The 15,775-nt window shown below is 38.4% G+C and overlaps 1 protein-coding gene across 4 annotated transcripts in view; it reads right to left on the minus strand.

Annotated features, from left to right (window-relative positions):
• LOC127451245 (protein CLEC16A-like) overlaps positions 1-15,775 on the minus strand; it is a 111,331-nt gene that overhangs the window by 77,509 nt on the left and 18,047 nt on the right. For all 4 annotated transcript variants that reach the window (XM_051715776.1, XM_051715775.1, XM_051715779.1 and 1 more), the window contains 2 exons: positions 14,438-14,488; positions 14,174-14,287 (listed from right to left, as the gene is read on the minus strand). In XM_051715776.1, coding sequence (XP_051571736.1) covers positions 14,174-14,287; positions 14,438-14,488 — 165 coding nt within the window. The remainder of the gene's footprint in view (positions 1-14,173; positions 14,288-14,437; positions 14,489-15,775) is intronic.

Below are 15,775 nucleotides of genomic sequence, written 5' to 3' on the forward strand. Positions count from 1 at the left end.
CAAAATTAAAGGCTTTTAACTCACCAAAAAAAAAAAAAAAAAAAAGGAAGATGTTTGGTATAAATTTAAAGAAACCTTTTTAATTGCTTTTAATGATATAGATTATGATAAATTATGAGACTCAGCCTAAGAAACTGCTGCCAAAAATGTACCTTTTTTCTTATTTTTCTGATTTGACATTATATATGTCAGAGTGTAAATAAGGTAGCTTCGAAAAAAACTTAATTTTGTTCCCAATCATGTCACCTGAAATGGAGTAAAAGTTTGTGTTGACACGATAAAGCAATTAAAAGGTATAGCATTACAAAAAAAATGTATCCTAGTGTCCAAAAACATCTCCAAGTGTCTAAAATCTCTCCAAACAAAATAAAACACAAGAACCAATTACACATGCAAATACAACAATGACTAAAGGTATGCTTTCTCTCCAAAGCATGCAGGCATGAGTAACAAGATCTCATTCAGTTCCATTCTGTGTCATTTGACCATCGAGTCTGTGTCATGTACTTGGCGCAATTGGTTTAACATTCCATGACGCTGGACAACGTACTACATTATTACCGATGAAGTCATCTGATACAGGAAAGCTAACATGTTTTTAGCCAGATAGCACATTATGTGCTGTATGCACATTGTGCTTCGTGTGGATTATCTAATGATCTACGGCAGGGGTTCTCGACGGGGGCGGTACCACCTCGTGGGCATTCAAAGGATGCCAGGGGGCGCTGAGAGAAAATTAGTAGAGGGGGTCGTTAGATTAGAAATGGGGGGCGTTTATCAGTCATGTTAATCAAATCTATCGTCAAATTACTGTTTGCATTAAAATGTTTATCTAGACTCCATTATACGGGTTGGTATGCATTTGTACCACGGTTCATCAGATTCTGAAGTCTAGTGACGCATCTGAAGAATCTGGTTTAGCAGCGTCAAATAGACAGGTGAGGCCACAACCTCCGCTAATGCACCGGTATGGCTCTGTAGGTGGATACGGCTTAATGGACAGAGCAGCACGAGCGCAAAGCAGGTGCATTTTTTACTCACAGACTGGTCTCGAGCTCTTAAACGTGCATCTCTGATCATTGCAGCACTGCAAGAACCAGTGTGAAGCACGGCACGAGACACGGAAACCATTTGAATTCGGCACAGAATTCTACATGACCACCCTTGAATTTACTATAGTAACACTAACTGTACTTTAGGCAGAAATAGATTCATAATACATATTATCATATCACTACTTCAGCTCTATTAAATTTGGCATAGGAAACATTAGTGGAGTGAGGGAATATAATACATTTTTGTTACAACTTCTAAATGTTTATATTTTGTATTTATTGTTTTTACATGTTTACAGTAGGCCTGCTGTTTGTAATTACAAAAATGCCATAATTTGTTTTATAGAAATCATGTTACATCTAACCACGGTAGTGAAGATCCATGCTTCCATGTGCTTACTATGGTCTTGTTATAAATACCACTGTTAAAACTATAAAAATAAATAAATAAATACGTTTAAATTTTCATAAGGGCAAATGCTAAATACACTTTTTTTTTTTTTTTTTTATGAAATAGAAATTTGCAAACCCTAAACAAATAAGCTAAAATATTTTTGAGTAAGAAAATATAACTGGTTTTCCAAGAGATGACAGAATTTGAATAAATAAGAACCTGATGAAAGGAGTTCCAACACAGTCACACTGTCAGAATAATTTAGTAATGTAAATTAGGTGTGAACTTTTTACTTTTTATAGATGTTAAAGATAACCTTACTGTTGTTGAGATAACAGCGGTGGCTGGGGTGAGGGAAAGAAGTGGGTGGAATTCATCAAAAAAAGGTTGAGAACCACTGATCGTATGGTATATGGTATGGTATACATCCAAATACTTTGTGTGTGATCTCATTTTAAAGATAAACACCTCCTCTAAATAAGGATTTGTTATATTATAAGTGAAGTTATAAGCAAAAAGTGGCATATAAGCAACATCTGTTTACATGTTACATGTATGTCAAAGACATATACTTTGTATTACTCGCTATATTTTTGTCTGTAAGTAAAACATTTAGACTGGTTGTTTTCTACCCTTTGAGAGCTTTCCAACGACATATGACACATGGCTATTTGATCATTTCCAATTACAATAATATGTGCAGTGCAAAATTATTAATAAATCATAAACACGGAACACTTCTGATTTGACTGCAAATTTCAAAGCACTTGTTCAGTTTTGGTCATAATGCCACCGATGGGCCCATCCGAGGTAATGGATTGCCCATTATGGGATTTGAACCTACAACGTTTCATTTATAAGCCCAATTCTATAACCACAAGGTTCCACCTCCCCAAGATTCCACTCTCTACTGCAGGAGTGTCAAAACTACGGCCCACGGGCCATCTGTGGCCCGCCGACTGCTCTGATGCGGCCCGCGAGAGATTTAGGAAAAATAACATAATTTTGGCCCACTATTGAGAAATTATATGAAATTCTTATTCTGAACACTGGGTGTTATCATCACGTACAGCCACACTTCACAGGGCATTTGTTTCCACAAGTGTGTTCTCTTTAGTTGTCACCAGCTTTATCTATTGGAAGAGTTCAGAAGTTTGGATTCCTCCAGATGTCCATGGATTAAGCACCACGCAAAAAGAATGATGCATTTGCTATGGGACTGGTATTGGGTTAGATACTTTTCTCATGTACTCGTTCTCGATAAAATGTAATCGAGACAACTGAGAGGAGCTGTCGTTGTGCAGCGCGAGCAGTCGCACCGAGTTTATTGAGCGAGCACAGACTCGTGAGCCAAGCACACTCTCCTAGAACGTTCTCTGCAACGCTGGGAAGTTTATTAATGGTTGTGAATTGGTTCGTTTTCATGTTTCATTGAAACAAGAAAAATGATTCACAGACTTCTCAGCAACATTTGAGAGTAAGGACATAAGAGAGAGCGCTCAAAACACTCGCACATCTCTGCTTGTACTGCGCGTGTTCAGCTCGCACTTGCATATCAACCAAATAAAGGGAGCGCAATCATTTTGATCAAATTTAAATCGTATTTGTAACACAAGTACCAACAGAACAGAAACTATGATTGAATTACTAATAAATAAAAGTAATTCCTTGAATCACGTCATAGCAGGAAAATGTAACATGCTGATTATTGTGATAAGTCACACCTCAAACTGATTGTGCTTTGCAGATACTGAATGGACGTCAAAAAATAAAAATTCAAAATATAAGGGCATTGAAAGTAACAAGTTCTTACCCAGTATAATATATGTTACATTACTGCATGGTCAGAAATTAACTTTTCCATAAAGAGGCCAATAATTGCCCTATGAATATAATTTTCAGAGGAATTTTTATGTTTATGAGGGCATTTTTTCTAAACATTAAACATTTACTGTATCATTCCTTTATTAAAAACATGTGTTATGTGATAGTGTGTAATGCTATTCTTAAAGTAGAATTTTAATAAATATATCAGATGGTATAAATAAAAAATAAAAAAACAGGGCATTGTTTGCCCCCACCTTTTGAACTTTAGGACATTTTTTGTCACTTTTGGGGGCATTTTTGCCCCGCGAACCCCTTAATTTCTGACCCTGCATCATTGTTCTATTATAAACATTCTTGGTGAAAGAAATATCCTTTATTAATACAAAATGTGATTAAAACTTGCATAATATTAAGCATCTAATATAAAGATGATGTAATGGTGGCATCTACACTTTTTTGTTATTATTACAAGGGTGCAGCCCGCAAAACTTTATTTCTTTTTTCACCTGGCCCAGAGTAGAAAAAATTTGGACACCCTACTCTAATGCATCAAAATGGGGGTTACAGTGTGATCAGGCATACCAAAGAAACAGCAAGTACATCAAATGTAAATTCATAGTTTGGAGGATTTCTGAGAAAATTGCAAAGTAGTAGTTCTTGTATATTAAAATGCATTATTGTGCACAAACTTCCTTTGTTTATTTCCAAGGAACCTTCATATGCGGTATTACTAAATAAAATGCACTAAAAGTTTTCCCTTTGAAATATAATGATGGATACTAAGCCTACTGTTACATGGCCTTGGAACAACATATACAAACACTAACATGGTTGGATAACAACAATAGCTGCTTTTACAAATTCTGCAGAAGCTGAAGAGGCAGCGAAAGGAAAAAAGGCTCTGGCTTCTCAGAAACAAGAACCCGCTAAGACAGGAAACAGGTAAGTGTAGTATGGGCAGCAATGCTGTTTCTAAAGAGCTCCAATAAATCATGCAATATGAGAAGCACTAGACAGTGCTGTTGGACAGCACAATGAAGGACCCCAACCTCATTCAGGACAACCACACATGGCATATTTAGAATTGCAGGAAAACAGAGTGAATAATCACCTGCTTGTGGTCTTGCTGATGCGCCATTTCATGCTGAACCACTCGGTGTGTTCTTCAAAGAAGCCATCTCTATTGTGCCATGGATACACAATTAAACGGTGCATTTTGATATGTGCAATAGTGTTCCTAATCCACAGATAAAACGTAGCTTCATTTTCAAAGGATTCTATCGAAGGGATAGTCCATCCAAACCTTTGCCATTATTTACTCACCATCGTGTTAGCCTCAGGCACCTTTCACTTAAGTTTCATCACTAAGGCTAACAATCTTCCAAACATCTCCCTTTGAGTTCCACAGAAGATTAATGTGAGTTTGGAACAACATAGTAAATGAGGTTTAATTGTTTTTTATTTTTTCTTTATTTTTATTTTTTTTACGAGGTTTAACTATCATTTTTGGTTGAACCATCCCTTTAAAGTTTGAGAAACACAGCATAAGGTGTCTGGTAACAGGAGTTAAAAACAGCTTCAAATGTTTCTGGCAGCTGTGCCTTGCCTCCTTGACAAAAACAAAAGCAGGGACCACAACAGATCACAGCGACACAGTGCGAACAGCATGCACATCACACTGAGAAAAGGAGCGCTCACTAGGACGCCACAATCACAAAAAAACAGCCATCTGTGGTTGGCCTGTGGTCACAGACTTAATGAGTGAATTCTATTAAAAGTGCAATGAGAATCGCAAAGACAGAGCTATTTACGAGAAAGGACTATACAACTTAATAGATAAGAGGTAGCAGATGATGGGAGATTGTACGGAACTGCATTAACAATGACCTCACTCTCTCTACGTCTATTGTCAAGATGCATAGACAAGCAGAATAGGTTTTCATAATTTGCACAGATAACCGAGCAACCAGGCTTGGACAGCATCTAAAGTTTACTCAAGGAGAAATTGTGGTTGTCTGGCATGTGCCGCCTCCCCTCAGACATGTGACACCATTTTATGAATCAATAACAAGATCTGTGAAATCTAGACAGTGACTTTGTTTCAAGTTGATCTAACAGACACAAGGGAGTCATTTAAAGAAAGAGTTCAGCCAAAAAATTCAACTACTGTCATCATTTCCTCATCCTCACATTGTTCCAAACCCATATGACTGACTTTTGACATTGGCTAAATTCAGTACAATGGCAGTAGATACAATCCACTTTAACACTTAATAAAGTGTCAAAAAAGTAGTCCATGCCATGTATAATGGACAGCCCATAATTAAGTAATTTTTCACTCTCAAATCATTAATAGGGTGATTTACAAACAGCATTTTTGCACCTTTTAAGTGCACTTCGGGAAGGGGACACCACTCACAGGGTTGTTCCAAACAAAAATAATCGAATTAATCTTTTCACAAAGAGCCCTTGCACAAAACTGTTAGCGATAGGTACATTAATTCAGTAAAGTCATGTTCCCTTCAGAGTACTCGTTTCAAGGGCTCTGTCCTTTGAAATGAGTAGGGCATAGAAATGATCATTTTCGATTGGAATTCGCCAATAAAGTCCATAAACTGTGCTGAAATCTAATATGGCAGCTACATCGCTAACATCAAACCTCACTGGTTCTTGTGTGACCAAATCTCATGACGTAATGTCGATACCTCATCGGTTCTTTTTATTGCCATTGGATTGAATTCAGCCAACGGGACATTCTTAAAAAAAAAAAAAAAAAAACATTTGTGGTCCGCATGTGATCAGTCATAAGAAATGCAAATTTTAATTTTGGGTGAACTATTCCTTAAAACGTTTTATAGTTTCCTATACATTTTCAATCCGATTTAGAAGCAAAAATACAAAGAAAATGAAAGCATGCGTATTGCACTAGCACAGACCTCAGCCAACCAAAATCACCAAACCCTGGAATTCGCAGAAACTCTGAAAAGTGATGGTTGTTTTCCTTTCCAGAAACTGGTTGCTAAAGCATGCCACCAGGCTACAGGTGCATTTCCAGAAAAAAAACATGCAGCAGGTGTGTATATGTGAACACATGCACTCTGCTCGTAGTGCAGTAAATCAAAGGTTAAGAAAAGAGAAGAAGCTTCTAATACAGTGGTGTTAAAAACAGCATGGTTTCACCTTTCATCTGTGCACAACTTAACCCATATACTTCCTGTCATCCGGGCAGGGACCTGTTTGAAATCCAGATCCTGAGACAGATTTGCCCCTGATGCCTCTGCCTGGTCCTTTCTGTTCTCATCGTCTACCTGTGGCTTGTGGTGAAGAATAGTCACGTGATGTGTGTGCTTAGGTGTCAGAGTGTTGCTGGTAACACTCAGAGGTACCAGTACCTATTTCGCAGGCCTTACGGGAAAGGGAAAGTAGGTTAGAGGCAGCGCGGTGATGGTGTAAGCCAAATCGCTTTACATCAGAGGAGCGGAGCCAGAGCATGAGCCACAGCAAAGAAAGACCAGAAGTATGCATTTGCATAAGTATTCCCACCAGCTTCCTCAACCTGTTTCATATTGTAAACTTATTATAAACCTATACAATGAACTATAAATGTATATTAAATCTGAATGTCATTTTTTTCAAAGTTGATATACTTTCACGTATCCCAGCTTAATATACAGAGACAACTATAGGTAAGCCAGTTGGAGGTTGATTTTGACAAAAAGTGTAAACACTGTGGCACTATCAAAACATTGCACTGTTTGTTTAAGCATCCAGACCAACCCAAAACAGCAATATTGGCTCAACCAGCGCTGTGAGTTTAGGGGTGGGACTGTCTGTTTGATACACCAATTGGAAGATGGGAGAAATCTGTTTTAACATATTTATTATATTTTTTATAGTGCAGCATAAATCAAACACTTCAGCTTTAAATAAAATAACTTCCATTCAGTGTACTGTATGCGCATAACAAATGCACTACACAACAGGACCTTACAGCACTTTGTTTTCCAGAATTTTGCAGACACTGACAGAGCTTTAAGTTTCGTGCAAGCCTAAGAATATGAAACAGTCAGCAAAATTACTGCATTTCACAGCACTGCACACAAACTTAGTGTTTAGCAGAGTGCTTCCATTTAATTGATCTATAAAATAAAACCATGCATAATGGTTTTAAAATCCTTAGAACTAACTTTAATACTACATTGTGAAAGAGATTAAAAGCTGTAAACCCTTTTTGTGTTGAAATGTCCCCTTTTCTTTTAACCGATGTGAGTAATGTCTGAGGTAGCGGTCACACAGGTCTCGCTGGTTTAGGGAAGCTGGGGTTGACAGATTACCGTCATTTAAAAAAAAAGGGCCTAGTAGAGCATGCTGTGGTTAAGCCTGAGAGGTGAGACAGAGAAACAGGCTGCAGAAAGGGCCAGCGAATGGGAAAGAGGAAATAGCTTTTGATAATTCTGAGACAAATGAGAAGAGAGTTTCCCTGAAAAGGCAGCTCGACTGCCTGCCTCAATTTTTTGCTAAACATATATCAGAATAATAGAGGGTGGTGTGCTGTGGCAGGTCAACTGTCAAGATATCAACTGATGTACTTGTAAGTCTACTCTTGTTCTGCTTGTAGGGAAATTTGGTAGTATAAATGTACACGGTATGGATTATAGTGCCCGCATACCTCCACCAAAATATGTAGGAAATTTGTGACTTTGCGGCAGAGTACATTTACAACTGCCAGCATTCATCACCATTAATATGTAAGAATTGTATAATGGAATTAGCCATGTTTGACCACCATTATAAGAAGGATGAATGACAAATGATCAGGTTAGAAATCTGAATAAAGATTCTCCACCATTCAAAATATAATACAACAGGCTTGTTGTATTTGCTCACAATTTATATGTAAGGAATTAGCTTAATAAGGGAATTATGATTAATTAACTTATTGAAAGAATTACATTATACACTATATTGCCAAAAGTATTCGCTCATCTGCCTTTAGACACTTATGAATTTAAGTGACATCCCATTCTTAATCCATAGGGTTTAATATGACGTCGGCCCACCCTTTGCAGTTATAACAGCTTCAACTCTTCTGGGAAGGCTTTCCACAAGGTTTAGGAGTGTGTTTATGGGAATTTTTGACCATTCTTCCAGAAGCGCATTTGTGAGGTCAGACACTGATGTTGGACGAGAAGGCCTGGCTCGCAGTCTTCGCTCTAATTCATCCCAAAGGTGCTCTATCGGGTTGAGGTCAGGACTCTGAGCAGGCCAGTCAAGTTCTTCCACACCAAACTCGCTCATCCATGTCTTTATGGACCTTGCTTTGTGCATTGGTGTGCAGTCATGTTGGAACAGGAAGGGGCCATCCCCAAACTGTTCCCACAAAGTTAGGAGCATGGAATTGTCCAAAATCTCTTGGTATGCTGAAGCATTCAGAGTTCCTTTCACTGGAACTAAGGGGCCAAGCCCAGCTCCTGAATAACAACCCCACACCATAATCCCCCCTCCACCAAACTTCACAGTTGGCGCAATGCAGTCAGACAAGTACCGTTCTCCTGGCAACTGCCAAACCCAGACTCGTCCAACAGATTGCCAGATGGAGAAGCGTGATTCGTCACTCCAGAGAACACGTCTCCACTGCTCTAGAGTCCAGTGGCGGCGTGCTTTACACCACTGCATCCGACGCTTTGCATTGCACTTGGTGATGTATGGCTTGGATGCAGCTGCTCGGCCATGGAAACCCATTCCATGAAGCTCTCTACGCACTGTTCTTGAGCTAATCTGAAGGCCACATGAACTTTGGTGGTCTGTAGCGATTGACTCTGCAGAAAGTTGGCGACCTCTGCGCACTATGCGCCTCAGCATCCGCTGACCCCGCTCTGTCATTTTACGTGGCCTACCACTTCATGGCTGAGTTGCTGTCATTCCCAATCACTTCCACTTTGTTATAATACCACTGACAGTTGACTGTGGAATATTTAGTAGCGAGGAAATTTCACGACTGGACTTGTTGCACAGGTGGCATCCTATCACAGTACCGTGCTGGAATTCACTGAGCTCCTGAAAGCGGCCCATTCTTTCACAAATGTTTGTAGAAGCAGTCTGGATGCCTAGGTGCTTCATTTTATACACCTGTGGCCATGGAAGTGATTGGAACACCTGAATTCAATTATTTGGATGGGTGAGCGAATACTTTTGGCAATATAGTGTACGTCTAATCACTCGGCCACGCTGAGTTGATATGCATCTGTCAACTCTTTAGAGTAATACTATACTCATTACTTAGTGAAAATAATAACACAAATATGTTTAGATATGGTTCGAGCTTCGGAGCACAGATATTTTAAAAATCAAGTGATGAGATTATCTAAATATACCAGTCAAATTAGCTTTGAATACAAACAAGACTTTATTGCTAATCTAAAACATCAAACTGCCTAACACATATAAAAACATAAACAACAGGTTGGTAAGTGAGCTGTAACAGAAGGTGAATAGAAATTATCTGTACAGAGAAAATTAAACTTCATGGAGTCTATAGACAGTGCCTTGAGAATCATAGATACTTCATTTAATAATAATACGTTTATTTTACATAGCACCTTTCTTCAAACCAATTTAAGAGTCAGAGAACCATAAAGCAAAGAGATATGCTTTGAGATTGATTTTGAAATCATGTATGGAGGTGGGATCACGGAGGGACTGAGGAATAGAGTTACAAAGCGAAGGGGCAAGTGTGCAAAAAGCCCTACCACCTAGTGAGGTCAGCTTGCAACGTGGAATGAATAGTAGGCCCAAATCAGATGACCTGAGGGAGCGGGGTGGGGTGTAGCAGTGGACAAGATTAGTGATGTATGAGGGGGTACGACCATGTAAAGCTTTGAGTGTTGCAAGGAGAATTTTGTATTGTTTTAGACAGAAGGTCGGAAAAGAGGACATTACAATAGTCAAGTCGAGAATTAATAAAGGAGTGAACAAGAGTTTCTGCATTTTTGGTCCTAAGAATGGGGCGGAGTCACGCAATGTTACAGAGATGATAGAAAGCAGTTTTTGTGAGAGAGGAGATGTGAGTGTGGAAAGAGAGTGTGGGGTCAATGATAATGCCAAGGTTACGAACAGTAGTGGAGGGCCTGACCAGGACACCATTTATATCAACCAACTGATCAGGGAGATGATATAAAACACTTGGAGACCCAACTATCAGTAAATCAGTTTTCTCAGTGTTGAGTTTTAGAAAGTTACTGGTCATCCATGAGTTGATGTCCTTAATACATTCAGATAGGGAACTTGTGGGGAAGGGGGCAGTGTGCTTAGAGCTGATATAAAGTTGAGTGTCGTCAGCATAGCAGTGAAAGTTGAGGCCATGATGGCGAATGATGTGACCTAGGGGAAGCATATAGGTGATGAAGAGCAAAGGACCAAGTACAGAACCTTGGGGGACACCTTGAGAAACAGGAACAGAAGTAGATTTAAACTGATGTATAGAAATGTAGTGTTGGTGGCCGGAGAGGTAAGAAATTAACCAGGACAGAGCAGTGCCTGAGATGCCAATTGCAGAGAGCCTAGAGATGAGTATGCTATGAGAGATAGTGTCAAAAGCAGAGCTGATGTCTAAAAGGACCAGGAAAGTGATGGCACCCGAGTCCGCGACCATCAGTAGATCATTAACAACTCTGATGATTGCAGTCTCAGTGCTGTGTAGAGGACAAAAACCAGATTGAAAACACTCAAAGAGATTGTGTGTGGCCAAATAGGAGAAAAGCTGAGAAGCAACCACTTAGTATACCTCAATTTGGCATCGGGTTACCCAAGTGTTTAAATAAAACACCAGCACTTTCTAGCAAAAGTCTGGAGATGTACTTGCGTTTTGTTGCGTTTCCTTGTGTTGCTTTGGTTCTTTGGCTCTGTCAATAGAAAGTTCTGGTTGTTCCGTCAATGTTTTGGACCTCTGTTAAGATCGTGGACTGGAATGTTGAGGCAGGGCTTTGAAACAAGGCCTCCCGCAAGGGAGACTCGATACTCCCCGTCACATGTGCAAGTCATAGCACAGAGAAGAGCTTCCTCGGAACTTTACGTTCTGAACTTTCCTGGATTCTACATTGCTTGGATCCTGGGCGTAGAGGGGCTAAGAGCCCAGAGGGAAGAGGGCAAGAGCGCGAAGAGAGGAGAAGAGAGCAAGAGAGTAAGAGACTAAGTGAGAGTTCGGCCTTGGTGGGGAGGCTTTGTACTGTTGAGGTTGGCTGCACCCCAAAGGTATCTTGAGCCAAACAGAAGTGTCATTGGCTGAGTCACATGGTCACCTCTTTCCCTCCTTTTCAAAGTTGATTTACAATCCTTTGTGTAAAGGCTTCCTAAAAATTCCTGCTCAAAAAAGTACATGTTCTAATCACACATTTTATATAATGAAATCGGTGCAAGAGACATGACATCTGTTAACATCAACATTCTCTACATAAACAGGCAAGCATTTCCTTATTACACATGACATACTTTCTTATTAAATTACAGTTTTAATTCAGTTATAATGCATGATAAAATGTCCTACTAATTAGTTTGTTAGTTTTAAACATGAATAATATATTACACATTATGAAAAACATAATTGTCAGGGTTATTATCAGGTTAAACCTTGAATGAGCATTCTAGGCACTTGACAGATTATGTGCAGGATAAAATTACAGTAAAGTAAATTTTGCGATTGTGTCAAAGTTCCTGGATTATGATGAGATGTCCTGAGATACACTTGTATACACTTGAAAAGTTAATTTGTACATTTGAAGTTATGAGCACAGCATTAGTTTTCTGTCCTGCTAAAAAGAGGATACCAAGGGATCATTTCAGAGAAAGCCTGCTTCAAGTCATCAAGCTCTTTTTTGTCTTTGGTGAGTTTTTAGCATATCATGGTCAGGCGTTCCACAGGAAATGTCTCATACTCCCTTAGTCTAATTTTTAAGTAAGTATGTAAATTGGTTATATCAAAGGACAAAGGAGTGTCTTAGATTTGGAATCTCAAGGTTTCCATGGCCACCATGAGGAATGCAGCTGTACCAGTCATGTGATGGCCATTAAGTTGGGGGTATATCTGTTTAACACTAGGAACGAGGAGGGGGTTTTGTGTTGTTTCAACAGACTGACCTTTGTTTTCAAGGCTGTTAACATTAGGCAGATGCACAAACTCTTGCTGGCACCAGTCTGAATTTTCTGAGCTTATAGTAATTTCCAGTCTTATAGGCCATCTTGATGTAATTCTGTTTTAATTCTTCTTAATTTCCTTCTGCCGGGCTATTCCGATCCTACGTGCTATAATTAATGTCCCAATATTTCAAGCAGATAATATTATACCTATTTTTTCCAATTTAAACAGTACTCCTTTGATGCTAGCTTTCAAAAATACTAGATTTTAAAATTTTCTAGAGAACATTAAATGTTTTGATACCTGATTTCACTTTAAATGTGATTTCACTTAGTGTGAATGGAATTAAGTTGTTTAAAGACAGACAAAACAGTATATATTTATAATATTAACCATCATATTGGTTATCATAAATAACTAAAATAATTATTAGCTATTGAATAAGCTGAAACGCCTACATTGCTGGATTCTTTGTGCCTATTGTGTTATTGATGTTACACTTACAGCTCATTTGCGTGCATGCACACACAAACACACACTAACACTCTGTCTGGAGTGGAAATGTAAAATTCATGTCATTGCATGACATTCTCTCCTCAAACACTCTCACTCTCTCAGAAATGTGACATTTGAGTGTTTTTGTTTTTGCCAGGTATAAGTAAATGGCTCAAGCTGACAAACATTTGGGGCGCTTTCATTGCAAATATTTGAATGTGCACATATGCACCGCCTGGCCCTGATTCGGACATCCAGAGAATAAAAATAAAAAACAAGCGATGTGCTACAAGCCTGCACTACACAAGCAGTCTCACATCCACCTACACGCTGCAGTGATGTCTGCTGTGGAAGACTTCAAAGGAGGCCATTAACACCACTGATATCACAACATTTTTATCTGCCTCTTTTACCTCAGTATAAATACCCTCATGAAAATAACAAGGGCAGAGGCAAACCACAACGAAGAATTCTCTTCTCCTCTTCAACCATCTCATCTACAGACTGGAGCAGCAGTGTTTTCTGAACTACCTGATTTCTGAGAAATTTAATTGTGGGTCTGATATGCATCTTATATTAAATAAAGGGCACTTTGAGTATGTCACACTCGAGTGGCATTTTTGAAGAGATCAGGAGATCCGATAACATTTAACAAGCTAATTGGACACACTGCGTCACTGTAAAACTTTGCTGACACATTGATAGAACTTTCCTTTGAGTAGAGGAAAGTCTGACCGGTCGGTGTGAAACTGATCTTGACATGACAACTCATTTAACACCAAATAAATATAAAAATGTAAATGTCAAGTGTTTGGCTGGTTTGTATGGGCCAGTTAGCCTCTGCTGGTAGATGTCGTAACTACACCATCTGGGCCCAAAAAGCTTTTTTCTCCATTCAAATGTAGTTGTGTATTCGGATGAAATAAGATTTTTTGCAATTGACATATAAATGCAAATATTGTATTATAATAGGTGTTATACCATTGTTTTTTTTTTTTTTTGTGCTTTTAAAAGCACAATTTCAAATCACATTATTCTGGGGGTCCCAAACCAGAAAAGCAACTACCATGGGAATGCAAACAGATAGCTCTCTCATTTACCTAAAGTTAAACAGTTGCATTGCCAACAGTCGCTACAGCTCATGTTCTAATTGCAAAGTCTCATTGAAAATGAATGACTTCCGATTGCTTTGACATTGCACCCCCAGATGCATCATAAGAGTGTGTGTATGTATCATGGTTCTTGTATACACTTAAGTAAATAAGTACTCACTGAACTCTTGTGAGCAGTCTGCTCTGTCTGCATAGAGAACACGGACAGGTCTCCATTCAGAATGACATCAGCCAGTGCGTTCACCAGCGGCTGGTAGTGGATTATAAGAAACACCTAGAAACAGCGACACATCACAACACATCAGGTTTAATGCCCCATCAGCAGTTTATTACGCACCCAAACATGCAGTTCACACTATGTTTATGGTAGCAGTTCACTCATTGCAAGTCTTAACAAAACCAAAGCTGTGTGTACGAGATGTACCTGTGACAGCAGGTAGAGTGACACCTGAGGGTTGATCTTGCGCTCTTCTGACTGAAAAAAAAAAGAAAGAAAATCATGTTTTCATCATGTGGCACAGTGCATATCTGGTTGCACAAGAGGACTTAGAATGACTAAACCGAGTGGTTACTTAATAATATCACCAGGAATCAAAGTCAAAGTCTTTGACTTTGGTTAAAATGATAAAAATGTGTCAATTGTTACAAACTGTTAGTATTTTTATGTCACGGTCAGGCAAAACGTCGACACGTGGTAGAGAATGCGTTCCAATCAGAAGTTGCTCTCCAGTCATCTGACATTAACACTAGACTCAGATTATAACGCAATACATATTGCAATTCCTTTTATGCGTTTTACAATTCCTGCTAAATTGATGTTTATATTTGCATGCAGTTAGTTAGTGTCTTATCACATTGCTAATGAATTGCACATTTGAAGCCTCAGCTCTATTATTCTGTACAGATCAAAGTGAATACACACTCTTAATTTAAATGAGGATGTGAACGACATTCAAATGATAAAGTTAATTGTTCTATAAACCCACTTTACAATATACTGAATCGTATTATTTCAAGAGTCATAAATACACGATAAGAATAATAATCAATATTTGTACTGTCAGTCAATGTACTGAATATATATACTGTATATATATATATATATATATATATATATATATATATATATATGTAAAAAGGTTTCGCAAAACACTGTACTGTAATGTGCATATATATATATATATATATATATATATATATATATATATATATATATATATATATATACATACACACACACACACACACACACACACACACACAGTTGCAATCAAAATTATTCAACTCCACTTACCAGCAATACATTCTGGTGCTGTGAATTAAAACACATCAACTAAAACCTCAGTAAACAGTCAAAGTAAGTTTTTCATACACATTTGAGTGATTTTGAGAACAAAGAGTTCAGTTTACCCAAATTTTAAAATAAAAAATAACTAATTCTCTCCACAAATGTCATGTAAAAAATATTCAACCCCCAAAGTCAATCATTTCTGGAGCATCCTTTATCCTTAATAACAGCAAATAAATGTTTCAGGTAAGTGTTCTCAGGCTTCGGACACCTCTCTATTAGAATTTTTACACATTTCTCATGAGCAAAAGCTTCCAGCTCATTGACATTCTTTGGTTTCTGTGCTGCCACTGCTTCCTTGAAATCCCAACAAAGGTTTGCAATGGGATTTTAATGATGGACTGACAAGGCCATTTAAGGACATTCCACGACCTATCCCTGAACCAGATTTTGGACAACTTGGATGTATCCTTG

This window comes from Myxocyprinus asiaticus, chromosome 14, assembly GCF_019703515.2.
Source record: "Myxocyprinus asiaticus isolate MX2 ecotype Aquarium Trade chromosome 14, UBuf_Myxa_2, whole genome shotgun sequence".
In the NCBI taxonomy this organism is placed as follows: domain Eukaryota; kingdom Metazoa; phylum Chordata; class Actinopteri; order Cypriniformes; family Catostomidae; genus Myxocyprinus; species Myxocyprinus asiaticus.